The sequence below is a fragment of the Amblyomma maculatum genome, chromosome 1, assembly GCF_055883805.1.
Source record: "Amblyomma maculatum isolate TAMU_Amacu chromosome 1, ASM5588380v1, whole genome shotgun sequence".
NCBI lineage: Eukaryota > Metazoa > Arthropoda > Arachnida > Ixodida > Ixodidae > Amblyomma > Amblyomma maculatum.
In genome coordinates, this window is record NC_139344.1 from 71169697 (window position 1) to 71189964 (window position 20268).

General features: G+C 49.8%; 1 protein-coding gene across 3 annotated transcripts in view; it reads right to left on the bottom strand.

The window, feature by feature from the left end:
* The window catches only part of LOC146202771 (proto-oncogene vav-like), a 287899-nt gene extending 269614 nt beyond the window's left edge, over nucleotides 1–18285 (bottom strand). For 2 of the 3 annotated variants that reach the window (XM_084588326.1, XM_084588325.1), the window contains exon 1: nucleotides 17839–18284. In XM_084588326.1, the coding sequence (XP_084444452.1) occupies nucleotides 17839–18048 (210 nt within the window). In that variant the 5' untranslated portion in view covers nucleotides 18049–18284. Of the gene's footprint in view, nucleotides 1–17838 lie in introns of all 3 variants that reach the window. The other variant, XM_084588327.1, reaches the window with a different exon arrangement.
* Between the last annotated feature and the right edge of the window lie 1983 nt (nucleotides 18286–20268).

Genomic DNA, 20268 nt, shown 5'->3' on the forward strand with positions numbered 1-20268 from the left:
CCTTGCGACCACTATGAACAAACGGCCGAGAGTTCGGCTTTTCAGATGTTATTACTTTTTTTATTACAAACTATTTCCGGTGCTTATTCTTTTTTTCCGCAAATATTAGCTTCTGCGGACAAATTATCGTTTTAATGGTGTTCTTTTCTTTTGCTATGATATAACGCTTAAGACTGAAAAGAAAAGCCCTTAAAAAATATATCTTACCGATTCTGTTAGTATGAGCAGTCGATTTGCCAATATTTAGCGCACAAACGCACATGCAAGTGAGCTTCGAGAAGGAAAAATCAGTCATATTAAAAAACAGGGAAAGTTACAGGATGAAAGCGAATGACAAAAACAACTGAAGTTTACTTCCAAAAACTGAGTGGTCATATTCTCGCTGGGGTGTAACGCTGAGTTGAGAAGAGGGTGGGGCATCACGCAATCTGCGTAGTGCTGAACTGTTGTGGTAGACAAAACAAGTCAATTTTCACGACGTTTACGTGTAGAGAAACCTATTTAACTAGGCAAGTGCAAGCGGCTGACTGAGCTCGGTAAGTAACGGCTAACTCCCACACAAGTGACCACCAGTCTGGAACGCAGGTCAGAATACTGACCTTTATAGGCTCTGTCCTGTCGTCACGCCTCTTTGTTCTACTTTTTGCGCAAGTTTATTTTCTTTGGCTAAACCAGTTTCAAAAATTGGATTCAACGTATATTTATCGGTGTTATTCGTTTACGTCGAAAAGTCCAACCGCTATGTAAGCGCATGCACAGGGCTGCAAATCTGTCGGTCTCCGATGCCCTGAAAACGGTCAGGCGTAGGAAACTGCCTATGCATACATAATTGTATACATATTGTTTTGGGTACATAGTGCGAGGGAGAGCACGGCCATCGTAAGAAGTAAAAACGTATCTTCTCTTTAAAAACAAAGGCGTGATTCCCACCAGCATCTACGGCATAGCAGCCATACGGTAGCAAAGTAAAGCTACACAGCCTTCAAAGAAACATATTGGACTCGTTTAGAAGTCTTCCTCAAGGCACAGCTAAAGCCGCTTCGCAAAAACAGTATGCGGCTAGTGTTATAGAAGCTCGCAAATGAGGCAGACCTGAAGCGCGACCTGCAGCAACCTACAGGCAGGGCCAGCTCACACGGTCGACGGCTTCGGCCAAAACATGTAGTACACCACCGCCAACGCGTCAGCGTCGATCGCCTTCACGGACAGGCTGCACTGAGCGTGTTGCGAAAAGGCAAGAATCATTGCAATACGCGACCCGAGGTCAAACAAAAAAAGCGCGCGCACTCAGGGGATATCGTTCCAGCGGGATCAGATGCGTCGCCCGCAGTGCGAACTACACGCTCGCGAGCGAAGGTCATCGGCGGGCATGATTGTTGCACTCCAATTACTGCAGAATAATCAGGCGGAGCAGATACACGCCTATTGTGCGCTCCCCACTCGACAATAGAAAGGATGGGTTCTTAGATTGGGGGATTATGCAGATAAGCGTCGAGAACCGAGCCAAGACCAGTTTCACTGCCGACTCGCCGATACTTCAGGCTGCCCGCGTAGACAGCGCCAAAGTTGTCCAATGCACGGCTTTCGCTGCCTGCAGCGCCGGGAAGGACGGAGCGTTCCACGAAAAGCAGCGGGAAGAATTGCTTCATTTTCGCCGCAATTTGCGACGCCCGACTCGGGGCTAACGCCCTCCTCGTTAGCCGAAGGCGTTTGCGCGAGACGGGAGGCGCAAGTGCGGGCCTGGCAAGCGGAGCAACTCTCGAGACAAAACGTGAGAGGTATACTATGCATCCGCGAACAGGGCTGCCGGCAAACGAGGCACGGGTTAACGTTTTCAGTACAAGCTCCTGCATTTCAACCCGCGTCGGCCCACAGAACGCCAGAGTTACCAAAGGGAGCATACATTTTAAAAAGAGCGCCACGATTTCAATGCGAAAAACACACGTACATACACACACCTCGCCTGTACTTGTGCAATAAAGGTGCTCTATTATACGTGCAGATATACAGCGCGACATCATTTGCTCTGGCTAGAACAACGAGGAAAGCTGCTCTACCCGGATTTATAGTATTTCTACAAGGCCGCGATAGATGGTTTTAGACGATTTGTTGAAGCTGTGTTATATCATTGAATGGTCGAACATTAGCTGCAAGTAGTACTATAATAATAATAATAATAATAATAATAATAATAATAATAATAATAATAATAATAATAATAATAATAATAATAATAATAACTCCCGACAGCCGTCGGTGCGCTATGAAAACGCTATGCAAATGAAGAAGAAAAAAGGGGGGGGGGGATATTAAAAAAAAACCACCTCCGGGGACAGAGATGCACCTCCCAAGCGTTTGGAGTCCAAGTGTTTGTTTCTAAGCCGAAAAGTAGGATCTCACGTAGCATCCGTGTAGATCGTACGGAGAGAGAGGACGAGAGATCATCTAGAAAGACTGCCGACGCACGAGAAGCTACTTAGACAAGGCACCCTTTTCACGCAATTGACACCATCCCTCGCTCTCCATTTACGCCTGGTTTTCAACCGCGCCAGCAGCCATGACACACTGCTTTCGTTACGAACCCTACGTGCAAGTGGAGGATACATGCACATTTGCAATTCTTCTTACTACCGAACAGCGCGCGGGAGGTAACGTTCCCTCTAGTGCTGTTCAATTTAGAACCATTTAGAACCGGAACATATGGGTCACCAACCTACCATTCATTTCAAACCAGCCAAAAGACAAGGCACAGAGAATACAGACTCGCCTTGTTCGCTTCTATTGTCTGTGTCTTGTCTTTTGGCCGGTTTAAAATGAATGCTTACCAACTCGCCCAGTCGTCAACCATCCTATCCTAATTGCGCCCATGACAGTCTATGCATCAAGTAGACTATACGCTCCGAATTGTACAATGCCCTGCGCGTCGTCGCCTTTTGATCAAGAGAAAGTGCGCGCGATCCGTCAAGAAGTCTTGTCTGCTGTTACTCGCGAAAAACGTCAGGCGTCTATTTCAGCAACTGACATTACTTCACATCGAAAGTGGCTCTGCTGGCTATATTTTCATGCTCTGCAAATATCTGCTGTGTTCGGTTTTACGACGCATATGCAACTAAGGCCATCATGCGCCATTCTCCCGGGGTAGCTTCACGCTCCCCGACGTTCTTCGTTCGCGTTCCCATTAGGTGCGAGCCGCTAATGGTATACGCACTTCCGTCGATTCTAAGGCGAGTAATTATTGTCCACCCCTTCCCGAGCAATAAAAACAAAGTCGCGCGCCATTACGCACCGCTACAGGGAAACAACAGCACACGGTTTGATCAACCTGATTCGAACCTCTAGCATGGTGCCAAAAAGTGGCGGGGGTCAGGAACGACCAAAGCCTACATCGCGACGTCGCCAAAGAGAGTGGACGAAAAACAAATGGGCACAGGGGGCGTCGCCGAACAGCGGAACCGCGGCCGCACTCTGCACAGTCGGCCAACAAGCGAGCCACGCGATGGTCGAAATGCGGCCGGCTGCCAGGCACTCTGGCCGCGACGTCCCCGCGAAGACCGATGGTTCACCGCGCACTCTCACGCACACTACTCCGGCCGCCCAGCACAAAACAACGCACGGAGGAGACCCCCAACCCCTTGCACAAGCCTGTCGTGCTGCGCTCGAGCAAAATGGCTGCCCCATATAAAGCTCCCACGGAGTGCGCAACAGAGTGGCTCTTCCCTGCTTTTACGCGCGCAAGCAGCTCTGAACAACGCGAGTCTACGAAGTGCAGATGCATTGCACAGTCGACTAGTCTCGAAACGTCGTGTGTTTGGAGGTGGCGACGGAGTATGATAAAGAAAAAACAAAATTGTGGGCAATTTAACGTGCTTAGGCGAAATTATAATTCCGTGCGCACTTTTTTCACCTCGGTGTCGGGCATCCCATACTCGTAATCTAGCCCAGTGTGCGAAAAACTACCGGAATTGATACAAAGCCCCGCGCTTTAACCAAGTCCTATGAACGCCCTTCTATGTAGCGTGTCGGGATCCAAGGGTTCGATTAAAAAATATCGACGTAGACAGACAAAGTATAGCTTATGTAACTCGTTTGTTAATCCCACTGAATTGGCTTTGTTCATGGCGAAACTGATCAACCGAGCCGAAGTGAAGCACACCCTCTCCACACGGAGCGAGCGCAGCTGGAGATAGGAGCGAGCGTGCGTCATGGTGTTGCTAGGCGACGGAGGAGCAGCTCCTAGGCGAGGCGGCGGCACGAGGCCTTTGTAACTACCGCGCGACGTGCCTACCGCGAAGAAACGGTCTAGCACGCTAGTGTTGCAAAAGCTGGCCGACTGAGCAACTCCTGCCAATTCGACCATGTCATGTCGTCTCGCGGCGTCAGGCAAACCATGGACAGACACGAGCATGGAAGCTCCAGACATCCTAGAAGCCGAGCGCACTAAAATGCAGTGTCGCCGCCTGGCGCATGTTGCACTCCGCGCATACGCCCTGCTCATCAACGAGATTCGTTACTTCATTCCCATAAAAGCCTGGTTGGCTGCGTTCCCACGTGGGAGCCGAAACGTCAATCCCGTCTTTCGGTCGGCGCTGCTCTGGTGTTGTTCATCACTGGCCAGAGACGGCGGCTGAAGGGCACGTAGCGTGGCTCGGCAAAATTCGAAATCAATGAAGAAAACGGGCACTGAGGTGAACGCCTCTTGACAGTCAACCATTTCCGAGCAACACAGCCCGCACGAACACAACGCCAGTGCAGATACCGCCGCCACGTACGAGCGAGTATGCGTATCACGGACGTCTCCGCCGGATACCCGCCACACCCAATCCGAAAGGGCGCAATCTCGTTCCGGGCCGCGACGGTGCACGCGTCTGTCTTTATCGAGCCGTTTGTTTCCTTCTGCGGACAAAGGCGGCGACATATCCCCCCTATATGAATGTTTGTTGACGCGCGCGACGCACGCCGGACGAAGCATTTCGAGACCACGAGCGGAACTGCGAGAGAGGCTTTTCTCCGGCCGCCAGAGCGCTTCCACCCGTCCCGTGGCAACGGCCGGCCGTCGCTATCAGTGGCACCAGCCGCATTTTGGCCCGCAGCGAAAGGCCTCCTCTCGACAAACGCACAGCGTCACGTTTTGCGCTCGACGGGCGTCAATGGCAGAGGTCGATCGCGCCCCCCATTGGGGGGAGGTAATTGACCGCCAGCGCACAGCTGGCCTCCAGCCGCCTGGATGCCACCGGGTAAACAAATGACATACGTCCACTGACGCAGCAGCATCGCCGACGCTCTTGAACATTATTAATATCGCGCCGCTGGCGACGAATTTGTCCGGACGCGCGAGTCCCCGCGCACGTCGGCGGCCTTCGAGAGGGGGCCATGCACTCGTGCCGTTACCCCGGCGAATTCAGGGAGGTGACCAGGCGGCGCCCACTAAACAGTCCAGGAGTGGAAAATACTCTGCACTCTCCACCGCGAAAGCGATCCAAGAGGTTCGAAAAAATTTGCCAGCAAAATAAACGAATAAATGGACGTATAGTATGCGAGAGGAGAAGGCCCGCTGATTTCCACTGAACAGAAAGTTACTGGCCGAAGACTAACTTCCGAGGCTGATACATCGAGCGAGGAAGCTCGCGAAGCATATCGCCTCACGTTGATGCGGAGGGACGAACGTTTTGTTTTTCTTTTGGGTCTCTCCTGCGCTATCGCTCACCTCGACGACGATGCTGGCGATAACGGAGGCGTCAACTAGTCGCACAACATCTGAATGCGTAAAGAATAGGAAATGAGTGAAACTGGCACAGAACCGCCATATTATACGGCCCCGGACGACACCGGTTGGCAAGCTTTTTTTATAGTTTTGATGCATTTTTGAGCATGCACTATTCCCCTTCACCCTTTAGTGACACACTGTGACACCAAACAACAGAAAAAAAAAAAAAAAGACTGTCTCTTTCTCAAAAATACACAGGAAAAAAATACTAGCACCACGTAGCGATTAGGCGCCCTCGAGGTTAAGCCCCTGCGACACGTACGGCAGTAATGTGTACGGCAAAAAGGGTCAGTCGCGATCATGAGAAAAGCAAACACGCAAGTAAAGCGCGCCTAAACAAATTGCAAACACCAGAAAGAAAACGTCCATGACTTGGCAGTAGCTACGCAGCATTTCGGGACAACCAAATAAACGTGTACGCAAACATGCACTATCGGAAGCCAGAAACCGTAACACGTTGGTTTTTTTTTTTTTTTCCAGAGCAAAGGTTCACACGGGACAGCGTCGCGTAATCGAAGCTGAGACGTCCGGGGCTTCTCAATGTCCAGCCGCGGCGCGATTGAGGAACGCGAGCAGACAACGTCCGCTGCGTAGCCTCATACAGCCGGGAGTTGGGCGGAAAGCCCGTCTCGTTGCGCGCAGACGACACCACACAGACGCGTACGCGGCAGCACACAGGAAACGGAAAGAGAGGCAAAATAAAAAGCAGCATTATTTTTCGCGGGTGCCCAGAGAAATAAAAAAAGAAAGAAAGCGGCGAGGTAGATCAAGTGAACTCCAGGCGTCTACCTTTACGAGAGTCGGTACGAACGTCCCTTCCTCGGCGAAGACGATCCTGCGCGTATTTGCGGGCGCCGCGCCGAGGGAACCGTCGCACGCCCGATTTCCCAAGCTGGACGTGCTGCCACGCGATACTCGGTCGTCGTCAGCACGCCTTCCTTTCTCACCCGGGTAGCTTCGCTCACCTTCCCTCCGTCAGTGCCACGAGAAGACAACCCAGAGCGCGCGGAACCCCTTTGGTTGTACCGGCAGTGCAGACACGTGCGTATTGGGCAAGGCTACGCGCACGGTTATTTTCCGTAATACCTGATGCGTGACAGAAAATGAAGCATAGCGATGACTTGGAAGCGTTCCAGTACTTCCCGAGACGGGAGGCTGAAACGCACAAGCAGCGAGCCATCGACCGACACGTCGACGTAATGATCGAAGCTGCACCAGGTTACCAGCCGTACGCTGGCTGACTGCCAGGGGTATAACGGAGGTATAGATATCTTCCACGGGAACCACTGTCCACCCTTTCAAGACGCCAGCGCCGATTCCTTTCATAGTGGTCGAAAGAAAGCCTACTCAAGCGTTGCATCGGTGTCGTGGCAACTGTATCGGGCCTAAAAAAAAAAAAAAAAAAAAAAAAAAAGACAAGTGCGATTGGGATTTTGAACCATCGCCGGCGCAGAAGGCTTTCAAATCCCCGCCGCTTCAGGCACTTCAGCCGCCGCCGCAACTTATCGCGTCTCATGCGTAATTCCTTTCTAAACATCAATTCACCGGGTGCACTGAAGTAGCTGAAACCGAAACTAGCGAGAACTTCCTACCCTTGGCGCTACTGCATCGACAGTTGTCGGCATTTCTTTGCCACGCCAAACGTGAGGAGAAGCGGTATTCAATCCGCAGATAACCGCTGCAGACCCAATGGGGCTGAACGTCCCAAAGAGCAATCAGCTACGATAGATGCCATAGTGCGGTGGTCCGGTTTATTTAGACCACCTGGTTCTGTTTAATTTGCACTGGCATCGCACAGTAACGGGCGTCTTTCATTTCGCCTAAATCGAAACGCGGCTGCAGTGGTGGGGATCGCCCTGGCGTCCTCGGGCTCAGCGGTCTGGCGCCGTAATCACTGAGCTAACGCAGCAGGATACGTTGCGCCTGACCTAAGCTGCGATCCGGACGTCTCTACACACATAGCTGCACAGAGCGACAATTTAGGAATTGTCGTTGCCCAGTCTGATCAAGCAAGCCTTCGACAACGCATCGAGAATTCCACTCCACAACCTAGAAATCGAAGCACAGCACCAAGTGCCGCCGTGGACCCGGATTGCACGGCCATCTTTACGCTGTGCAATGTTGTCAGCCAAGTAGTTGCTTTCCGAAGTTGCGAATTCCGTTTGGAGGATCAGAACACCGCTTGTCTAAAGAAATCATGCCTCTTGCTCGGGATAGCGCGGCCGTTATTACGATATTCGATTACGGTACTCGTATTACGGAACAACTATAGCGCTTAGGTAAAGCGCGCGGGCATGAACAGTTCTCGTGCGGCGCAGTAATACACCTCCTTGAACCAAGGAACCATTACGCAGAAGTTGCAAAGCCGATAATGACATGACTAGCAGTTCCGAGGGGCCCTCTTTCTACGTGCGGTACGATCAAAAGAGCCGTCCGATAGACCGCGTACCCTCCTAGATAAACGCCGGCGTAAAAGAAAAGAAAGACTCGCTAAAAGCTAGGCAGATATCTGAAGCTGAAGCATACTCGATAGCTCTCATCAAGAAGAGGCACGCTTAAAGGAGGCAACCCGAACTGAGCCACTACAGGACTGGCTTTCCAGGAAAACTACCGTTTCACAGCCAAACCTTCTCCCGAAGAAGACCGCCGCGTTACGGGACACAGCTGAAGTCGGTCAGAACAAAACTGAAACAACGGAAATGCCTACTACCTCATAGCGATCAACACGCTATCGCCGTTTTTCTACCAATGCGCTTATTCGTGCTGTGGGCAGGGACAAGCTTTAACCGGCAGCAAGATCCGAGAATTATGGCCCCACAAGAAGCCAGGTGCCTAGAGAGATAAGACACTCCTAGGCAAAAGAGTTACCTCGTCTGGTTCGTTTTAGCGTACTACAGTAAGTCTGTTTAAAGCGAACCATCTAACCAGAAACTCGCGCATCTGGCCCCAAGTCGGTTGCCCCGTTCCGAGGCAACTCGCCTAACTACTCGGCAATTGCAGTGGCCCTTAATTATGCTGACTGCGAATGCATACTGCGCGACGACGAGGACAAAAGACGGAAGTTCACTTCCAGACTTTTGCCGCCGCTATCGCTGCGTGCGCTTGCAAGCAGCCGAAACGGCGTGTTACTGGGGTCATTAATTATCATTAATGTTGAGCATTAAGGAGTATCTTATATCTACACTCGTGCTGTGATAATAAGCTCGGGCACACTAAGTGTTAGACGCAGCTATTCTTATGGCCTTCAAATGATACGCATGGCTTGCCAAAGAAACCCTGAAACGTGCTCTGGAAAGTGGGCACACCCATGCAGCGATCAGGCGGCTGAACCACCGCCACAATTTGCTGGTCGCACAAGTACAGCTTGGAGTTCGATTTTCCCAGAACAGCACGTAAGTTCACCTTGATCCCCTTTTAAATTTATCCGCCCTCCACTCTCAGCCGATGACGTACTAATGAGAAAGCGAGAAAGAGAGAGAGAAGGGATTAACGAGGGAAGGAAAAGGAAGGAAGCAAGGCAGAATGACTGCAAAGCAGGATCAGTCGGTACCGTGGCGCAATCGCTTGGTGGTTGTGAAGCTTGTTCGACTGCACAGGGACCGAAAATGGCCCCCTATACGACACTTTCCCCAGCAGGTCTCAGCTCTAGAGTTGCCGTTCATATTGCACTCGTTTCATAACGGTTCGTGAAACGCTGGTGGTGTGTGACGAAGGCAGGCAAACAAACCAGAAGGTAGCACCACGCAGAACGAAAATAATGGGCGCGCTTCGTTTTCACCTTGTTACTGCCGTTTTTAGGCGCTAAATGAATTTTTGTAGGAGTCGGGAAACCACATGAATAGCTAGACGCGACAAGCGAAATTTCGGCCCAGCGCAATATCGTTCGCGTTCAGCGAAGCATGAACGAGCATATGGGAATGCGCATACGTTGCAGGAGGGGGCAGGGGGAGAAGGCTGAAGCAGAACCGAGGCCAGCTTTGACCGAGCCCGCAGATACATATACAATCCCAACCATCGTTTCCATACTGCGGTAACTGAACTCTACACCTTGCCAGAACGGAGCTCAGTCACTTTCGAAGAAATTGTAAAACAGAGAACCTACCTCCAAAAAGAAAGCGCCTCAAAACAAAATATTGCTCCAGAGTCACTGCACGGGCATCCCCAGTAAAGCGAGGAGTTTATTTTTAAACACACACACACACACACACACACACACACACACACACACACACACACACACACACACACACACACACACACACACACACACACACACACACACACACACACACACACACACACACACACACACACACACACACACACACACACACACACACACAGTAAAGAGGCGGGCTCTCGCCGAGAAGGTTTGCAAAGGGATCAGGAACGCAAACAGTGGCTCGCAATGCTCCTTTTCAGTAAGCACGCTGCTCAAACAAAATACAAACCGCAGAATACCAGTGGGAAGTCGTTAGTGCAATATCCGCCCACTCGAGAGTAATTATTACTCGCGCAGAGCCAGCACTTTCAACTGCAGTGCGAACCATCAGCGCGTTTGTGTGTAAACGGCGGCCTGCCTTCAGATAAACACTCTTAACGGCAGAAGAGCGTGAAGGATAAACCCGATAACGGCAATGTAGTGCGCTGTAGTCCGCAGATGCCAATCATTCAGCGCTCCAGCCACATTCTCTACCATCGTAGGACCGGCGACATTTGGGTTCTTTTACAACTGCCGAATGTTTGCATAGCCAGTATTGCACGGCGGCACGAAATGCCGTAGCGCTTTCGAAGGCGTCCCAGCCATAGACTGAATACAGCTAAGACTAGAGCGAAAGCGACGGCGGCAATACCATGTAAACCCTCTCTACTCCTTCGCTAATCGTGTTCGCAGCCATGATGGTACTTCGCGCATGGTAGCAAGCCCTTTCCATGAGACTTTTGAGCCAGATCTAGCGCAAATTACGGCGTACCAACCTGGCAACGTTGGCAAAATGGGCACCACGGAGGCCGCGTGCGTCGCAGATCGCAGTACGTGCATTGAGGCGCGGTGCATTGTGTCGGAAGCATGATTTTTTTTTTTTTTTTTTTTTATGTGAAAGTGGACGGTTGTGTTCTGTAACTTTCGAGCGAAGGTAAGCCCTCTCTTGTACGGCCGCTATCTAGCGCGGGCGTTGGCTTCTCTGGCGGTTTCGGTCGCCCGGAACGGGCCGCTAAACTGCGGAAGGCTCAGAGAATAAAGTTACTCGCGCGCGATCAATCGAAGCGTGCACTAGAAATACTGTCAACCATAGTGCGCACAGAAGACGACCCGCGCAGTACATGCTGTGCGGGTCGTAGAAAACCCGGTACGCGTACCCCAGACGAAACGATACGAAACTATCGCCTTACATGGCTCCAATTTTACTTTAAAACTAAAAAAATGAAATGTTAAAACATTTTTTTTTCTGCTGTATAGTAAACCTATACATGTTATTAATGTTGCATAGGTTTACTTTGTAGGGCATTTTGTGCTAGTAAAAATGATTAATGGGAGTACCATCATGCACAACCTCCTCGCCGCGCTTCACCACCCCTGGCATCAGAGCAGAACGAGCGTGCTGGAAAGATGGCGTTCCGTTCAGGCCAGTTCACGCGCATACCCTTGACCAAAACAAAAACGAAGATGCAGAAGCGTTCCGGTGCAAGAAGCACCTCTGTGCCGTCCTGCGAAGTGCGTAACTTGTCCAGACAAAACAAATCGCATATATAGGTATATATATTCATACGTAAACTTTCGAACAACACGAAACGTATTTTCACTAACGTGGGCCACGTGACATAATCGCACGATCGGTTTCGCGAAAAGTGTCGCACAACAGCTGAGGATTATCGCACAGTTCAGTGCAGCTAGGAAACAAAACAACCGTGACCTTCAAAGGCAGCTCAGCCAAAAGCGACCGTATGAGTGTCAACCTCGCACTGAGCTCGTCGTCTGGAATATAGTTCAGAACCGAGCCTTTGGAATGATTGCGAAAAAAAAAAAAAAAAGTACAGAGGTTGATAAACCGCTGGGAGGAGGTCTAACGACGAGTGTACCTGACCGTGATAGCTAAAATTATCCCTTCTTTTTGAAACTATTTAAACTCATAGGATTCCTTTTAACACATAGATTACTGTGAAACGGGTCCAGTTGCGCGAAGAAAAAGCAGCCGGTATGGGAAGCGCACGAAGTGTTGGCAAGGGGCCTTGGGGTAAATCTTTAGGGCAAGAAAACATTGTTAGACGGAGCAACGGACTTTTGGAGTGATATTAGCTTGCCACGGGAAATATGCCATAAATCTGAACTTGCCTACGGTCGTTCAGAGCGAGAAATGCTTCTATTTCACATCCGCCACTCTACGGCACTTGCACGTAGGAGATTCGGCACAACGTTCTGGGTCCAAACTTTTATGCGATTGCAACGACTCATGTTGTTTATTATTATTAGCTTCCTTATTGGAGAAAAGATACCAAACTTTGTTAGCATGCTTTCTTCTTGAGAATGATGCGTAAGACATTACCGTACTTGCTCACCACGTGGTGTTCGTCTACGACCGCTAGATACCTTAAATATATATATTTTTATGTAATTCCCATTAATAAGGTAGGTAGCGTTGTAAGGAATCAAAACCACAACGTTTGTTTTTGGGGTTTAATTTCTCAAAGCGACTCAGGCTATGAGAGACGCCGAGGACTCTGGAAATTTCGACCACCTGGGGTTCTTTAACGAGCACTGACATCGCACAGCACACGGGCGCCTTGCTTTTCGCCTCTGTGAAAAAGCAGCCGCCGAGGCCGGGATTCGATCCCGCGTCTTTGGGAACAGTAGTCGAGCGCCGTAACCACTGCGCCACCCCTGCGGAGTGTAGCGACTGTACTGCAGCTTTTACCTTCTTCCAGGGTTACCAGGTACTTGCAGCATGGTCCGCCAGACTGTCTCCGCGGTGTAGCTCAAACATAGCCAAACTTCAACCAATAATATCAGCCCAAAATAGCCAAACCAAAAAACTTCCTACAATTAGGGTACACAATTTATTTCAAACATTTATTGAGTCTTTGTGAAAACGAAAAGCAGCAGGCACCTCTTTAGGGTGCTTGCGTTGACCTTGGCGCATGCACAATTGCTAGTCACGAACGTGTCGCAGGCGGTATTGCGAGTTGCGACGAATGGACCATAATACACAGTGACCCTCCAGGACCAAGGGGCTGGACAATACCCACACCACTCATCCTCTATTTCACATATAAAGAGGTGATATTCAAACACTGTACTCTTCCGACCCCTCTCCCCGAGTCATCTTGAAGTTGACTGGATACATTCCCGGATTTACTTAGAAAAGAGAGCTTCGTCTGCTCGTTTCTTTGAATATGAGAGTGTGGCCTCTTGGAACAAGACCTTTCTGGTGGAAAATAAGCCTTGCAGATAAGATGAGTTCAGCAAGTTGTCCATTAAGTTGCTAGACCACTTTAACGCGATCGGCAACGCCGGGAAGTAGGAAAGGGAAGGAACAAGCTTTTGTAGGCCGACCCAGTCATGTACGAAGTCCCTCATTCACCCAGCCGCAACCTAATTTCCTATCCCGAATAATCAACGAACCACAGGCCCTACAAAGGCCTGTTTTCTATTGTCCCGCAACCGTACAAGTCACAATTGTGCTTCGCCCCTGAGGTGAGGGAGTCCATTTCTGAACTTTCCAAGCAAAAATACAGAATAGCCCAAAGATAGCCAAACAGCCAACCAACAATACTTCCCGCCAACCACAACATAAAGTAGCCCAATTTGGCTATTTATAGCCCAATCTAGCGACTCTGGGTAAGACGTCACAGCCACCACTTGGCTGTTGAAACCGGTACAAGTGAAAGGAATGAATATTCGTGACGGACAACGGCCTAGTGAACGTGGACAGAATGCAAGACAGACTGGGTATACCCAGAAGGCAAGATAAGTATACTTATCTTGCCTTCTGTTTAGTGCCCTGATGTCCATCATGAATACTTAGAATCTGGCCAAACTTTCCTGGTTAAATTATTCGGCGTAGGTGAATATCAGTAGGTGATCAGTGCACTACAATGTCTCCAGCACCATTACAAAGAATAAAACCCAAAAATTTGTTTCCGAAACCCCCTGCTTCCTTGCACGGCATAAATGGGTATCCGTGAAGCAATGGCTTGTCACGATGGCAAAAAAAGGCAGTGCAACGCCTCCAGCGCTGCGTTCAAGGTCTGCCCCCAGAACAGGTTTGGCCGCCATGGTGAAAGTATCTGCAGTGTGCAGGAACGATGACTTCCAGAGTTTTGCAAAGGGAACACAAACCTGCTCTCACAAACCCTCCACTACCATGACGCACGTCACCTGACGGGAGGCATGACAGAGCCTCGGGAGAAGCTTCCACAGCGCACGCCGGATCAGATGGCGATCCCCAGGTTTGAAAAGCGACCGGGTTTCCGCTCTTCATCCGGTCTCAAACATGGCACGAGCCCTTTAGGGTCTCCATATTGCTCGCCGGGCCCTCGTGACATCAGCTGCATTGTCCAGCGAGCAATGCGGCAACTCTCGGACGGCGCTTGGCAATCCGACTTTGGGTGTTCGATGCCTCTGCCGCGGCGGCACTGGCCAGATTCAATTTTGCAAGTCACTCGGGCACCGCTCGACGCAACAAAACGTCCTAGCTTAAGTTGGGTTACTTGCCGAGGCAGGACACGGGTTGCTTTGTCACGCAAATGCATAAATATTTAAACAGTTTTTGACGCGGCGTCCGTGATTCTTCACTTTCCAAGCTTGTTTAGAAGCGTCTAGAGCTGTTTCCACGAAATCGTCACGCCGGCTAAACCTGAATTACCTGCTGGACAGCCTGGAAGTGCGATTTTATGCCTGAGAAAAAAAAAAAAAAAAGCCGCTTTTCAGAGCGAAGAAATGTAAATGAACACTGGGCTGCCTTCACGGAGCGCCTCAGAACACCGTTCTGATGTTGTAACTTTTTGCCTTATCTTACGCTATTGGGCGTCATATTAAATGATGGCGTAGCCAAGATTTAGTTATAGAAACAGCTTTGGATAAGAACAAAATATTTATTTTGGCATAGTTGTCTTTGTTTCTTCAAGACAGCTGCAATAAGGCTGCGTGGGCGTACACTTCACAAGTTCCAGAGTTTGAGGCATTTACGTTACTTCTGTGAAATTGGGGATGCCGAATACAAACACACAAATTTCGAGATTTTACTCTGCGAAAGAATAGAATGGATATAATGGCGTGCCCCGACGGCACAGTGACCACCATGTTACCATGCCAAGACCGCAGTAAAAGCCTGTACACATTTAATCCGCCCATCTCCGCCTGCTCTGATATGTGCTGTGACAGCTATGGGTGGACCACCATCAAGGACTATGTGACCCAAAAAAGGAAAATAACATCTGCTGTCCTGTCGCAGTCCCCGGTGGCTACAGCAAACTTTTGTGTACGGCAATCCCCTTGGTGATGCATCGAGATCATTTATACCTCTGGCGGACGCTTTTCGATTATAAGTATTTCATGAGTGGGAGACGATGCTTCGCACTTTGCAGCTCCTCAAGATAAAGCCGGATGACGATATTAGTTTCTCAGTATCAGCAACGCGGTGCCACTGGACTGCATCATCATCATCAGCCTGACTATACCCACATGCAGGGCGAAGGCCTCTCCCATATTTCTCCAATTAGCCCGGTTCTGTGCCAGCTGCATTCGTTTGACCCCTGCGAACTTCTTAATCTCATCCGCCCACCTAACTTTCTGCCGCCCCCTGCTACGCTTTCCTTCCCTTGGAATCCAGTTTGTTACCCTCAGCGACCATCGGTTATCCTCTCTTCGCACTACATGTCCTGCCCATGTCCATTTCTTCTTCTTAATCTCCACTAGAATGTCAGTAACTTCAGTTATTTCTCTGACCGAATCTGCACGCTTCCTATCTCTTAACGTTGCATGTAACACCCATAACAATCCTAACACTAGCGCTTCCAACGATTATAACTAATAGGAATGCAGCGACACTTCTTTAGAGCTGAAAATAAACGAAATCGCCAGCGCCCATCGCCAGCGCCCATCCCCAGCACAGACGTGTATATGTAAAGTCTCCGCGGGAAAATAAGAGAAATGACAGGACCGTTGTAGCAAAACGACTCGCGCGCTGTTCATGCGCAGTGGTCAGTTGGAGACGTGCATCTGCCATCGCGCATGCGCAGCAGGTACCCCCGCCTTTTTTAAAAGATACCGGCGCGTCTAAATGGACTAAAATGCCACCCGGAACGTCATGTGAATGTTACTGTAAAAAAAAATAAAAGCGGATTATATTTTCATCTAAAATGATCGAAAGGGCACAGGTGTTTGGAAGGAAGTGAGGTTCGCTAGGCAGCTTCAGACGCTCCAGCCACCTGCGAGTCTCCGTGCCTCCGCACCCCTGCCTTGGAAAGGGAATAATAATGTGGCAATCTGAGAACCTGCAAACGCTTGGAAAGCTGTCAGAACAACGTCCATGGCATTCAATGGTTGGTCACAGTACTGAGTGCAAGCGCTCAAAGCTAGTGTCGCGCTGAGCGAAGCACAATTGTTTGTTCTGAGCGATAGAAGTTTACGGTGCAGCACTCTGAACTGTATATGGTCTGCACACGCTACTAATGGCATTCAGGTGGCCACTTTTGGCAACGTTTACAAACATTGTTCTTTTTTTCTTATTTTTGGAGGGACAATGTGCGAGCTGTGAAAAGAAAGATAATCTGCGCCGCACTCCGTCAATGACGTCTTAAATCTGACAGCATCGAATATCGCCCGGCGAATAGGTAAAAAATTGCGGCGACGTGTACAGTGTCGTCCACACTTAGGGTGAACACTCACGTGCGTATATGGTCGCTGCTCTGAGAAAAAAAATAATAGAAAAACTGGGATCGTTCGCGCCAAAATACCGACACGAGTCGGCCCATTCTTTGTGCGAGGAGCGATGCAAAGAAGGAAATATACAGCTCTCATGCACGGTAACGTGGACAGGGTGGGCGGGATTCCGGAGGCTTGCGCGCAGTCATCATCGCTTCAGTGGACACAGTATGACACGACGTACGGTCGTCTAATCTCTCACTTTTCTATCTGCGCTTACCCTCGCTGCGCGGAAGCGACATGCGGTCTCAGTCTAGTCCGCGCTCTTAATTTTCTTATATCCACTAACTAGCACGGCACTAACTGTGGCTGATTTCGGAGTGAATGTAAAAAAAAAAAAAAAAAAAAAAAAAAGAACAATATAAATAATTAATGACAGTGACCACCCGAAACGCTACAATATATACAAATCCTAATTTATGGCCTAGCAGATTCGGGGCAGAGTACGACCACTTGTACGAGCTTAAAGCGCTCAGAAAGCTATTTTTCTACACAACCGCCTATCCACGCAGGCCCACGTTAGTCAGATTTATGCGTTACTGCAGGCAAGTTAGCTTGAGGACAAGCATCCAACATGAAGAAGCCCTGTTGCCAGTTCAGTCAGCCTCCGCCTCTCAGCTAAAAAGTACGACATGCAACACCGCAGGAGGCAAGTACTGATTACTCTTCACGATCTCTGCTCGTATGTGAGAATCGTCACAAGAAAAAAAAAAAGAAAAACGCAGTCATCAAAACTAAAATGCAGCAGCCGATGCGTCGCCTAGTGCTGGTGGGCTGCTGGCAGCAACACACGACCTTGCTACAGCGATGCTTACTCCGCGTGCTGCCGATTCCTGCTGTGTACTAGAGCGCCGAGAGCTGGCACACTTATGAAAATGCATCATGAGCAACCCTGTGCGCAGGCAAAGAAGGGCTAAAAAGCCGCTATCTGACTGCACAGAAACCACGACAAAACAAGGCGCGATACAAAACGCCAGAAGTGGCGCCCCTGAAACGGCGCCGGACGAGGAGGGGAAGGACGGGTACACGGACCGGCAGGGAAGGGGGAGGGAGGGGGACGAAGCACGCACACACACACGGGGTAAAACGAACGGCCCCTGCAAGACGAAGTGCATGAACGGCGCAAGGCGCAGGCAGCGGGCTTGGGACTGACCTGCGACATCTGCGGCCGCAGGCTCATTTCCTTCAGGTCCACGCATCCCGGCTGAAGTTTGTTCAGGAGCTGGCACAAGAGCACACCGTCCCGCAGCGTGTTCGCCAAGTCGATCAGTTGCGCGTTCGCCCAAGTGACACGGTGGTCCGGCGGCAGTGCTTGGCAGCGGATCAGCCAGTTAGCGCAGTCACGCCAGAGAACATCAGCCATGGTCCAATGTTTCGTGCAGGCCACTAGCACACAGGCGTACTCACTCGTAGCTTATCAGGACATAAACATAAACGCGCAACTGCACAGGGGCGCGGACATCTTCCGTCAGTCCGGGCGGCACTCTCGCCAGAAGGGGAAAAACGCGGCTTCCCACCAGCACTGCCTTCGCTGCGATGCGCTGCCTTGCCGCGGCCCGCGGGTCTGCTGCGAGTTGTCTGAGAACAGTCCGACGCCACCGTAGGCGAAGAAACTGCGCACCAGCAGCGCCACTCCACGCCCAAGCCCACAATTGTTCTCGGGGCGACGGCCTCCATGACGCAGTGCCTGAAGTGGTAGCGCCATCTCTGAACAAAACTTCGATTCGCGGGCAGCCGGCACTGCCACAAGGCTTCCGTGTGGCGGCAGCACAATGCACGCGCGGTTCCTCACGGCACCACGACAGTACCCAGGCTAGGCACCAGGCTAGGATGGTACCCGGGTCCCTAGATATGCTTGTACTACGCGGCACTATACCCAGGCTGAGCCGTTACATCAGATATCAACTTCTCTTCACCATGGCGCCAACCTGTTTTGGGGGCATAAGTTGGGTGCAGTGCAGAATACTTCTGTGTCAAGCGTGATGTTATGCATGAACCTGGGGAGCAGAATTCCTTCGGTTTTGAAAACGAGGAGGAAGTATACGGGCGGGAGAGGCGATATGAATGGCACTTGCGTGGAAATGGCTTCCCGGATGGCATCTTAACGCCATAAATGGGGCAGCAACAACAGGCAGAGGGGTGCAGGAAATGGACGTGGCCATTATTGTCACAATAGACGTCTCCTGCACTGCACCCAACTTCGGCTCTCAAAACAGGTTTGGCCGCCATGGTGCAGGGGTTCTTGTTGTGCAGAGAAGCTGACTTTCATAATTTTGCAAAGGGTCTATATATATTAAGGTTACTGTGAGAGCGAGAAGTACAGCCTGTCTCTGTCACTGACCGCCTTTGCACGGTGCGAATCGACAAAATTGGCGAGGGTTGGCGCGTGTCCAAAACAATCCAGCCTTTGTGTTGTGCGGCCGACCTTTCATTTTTCTCAGTCTCTGGTTTTAGGAAACATGTCATTAAAATTTGTCATTAGGAATACGTTATTGGAAACATGTATTAGGACCCCCCCCCCCCCCCCCCCCCCACACACACACACTCTTGAATTTAACCTCTGCAGGCAAGCTTATTTCTAAAGATATTCTACCACGTACGCACTCTGTATCCTGACAGCAAGAATAGCAATTTCTATTGACAAACCATATTAATGTTAAGCAGATTGCAAAAATTAAGCAAAACACTCTGAGCATATGGCAAAATACGCCACACTGTGGGCCACGCAGATCTGCCTGTTAATAGCATACAAATAGCTGGCATAAAAATAACAACAAAACAATACACGCAATTGATATGAGGAACTTACACAATCCCGTTCAAATCCAAGCCGCTATCTGGCTTCACAGAAACCACGAAAGAAAAAAAAAAGCCGCGATACAAAACACTAAGGGTGTCTCGTTGGTGCTCGTGGAGAATAATTAATAAGCAAAGTTTTCCTTTCATTTTGGCACGATATTTATGCACTTGCAGCAGTACAGAGTTATTTTGCCGAGAAGTTTTGTTCTTTGGAAAAAGCCATTACCACAAAACGGAAAATCTGAAATATTTGAACAAATAACTCTCATTTCGAACAACCAGATCTCAGTTTAGGGCTAGAACCTTTCAGTTGGGACCCGAAGAGCCAACGCAAAACCAATTGGTGCACTGATGGGACCATATATGCACGCTAAATGCGTACACCAAAATCCAAGTCTAGGAGTCGGGGTATCTTTCAGTTGTGAAGGAACCGGGGAACACTAGAAGATACTATACTATGTGAAAGTTGATGGCAATGGCCGAAGCTTTTGTAGCGTGGTTACATTTCTTTTTGAAGTTTTTCCTGGGTTACAAAAAAAAAATAAGCTGTGTTTCTCAAAATAAATGTGAGCAACCAGGTGAGCAGCCAGGGCGCTCTTATGAACATATCGATAGAAATGGTCTAAGCAGCCGAATCGTAACAAAATTTTGCTTCTGAAATTAGTCCCCCGCTCCCGACGACAATTTAGGCTATCGTAGAAAATGAGCGTGGCGCGTTATTGAAAATCACCATCGAAAATTATGAGTTAAAAGGGGCTAGTTCGTAGTTCTGCAAAGGAAGTGC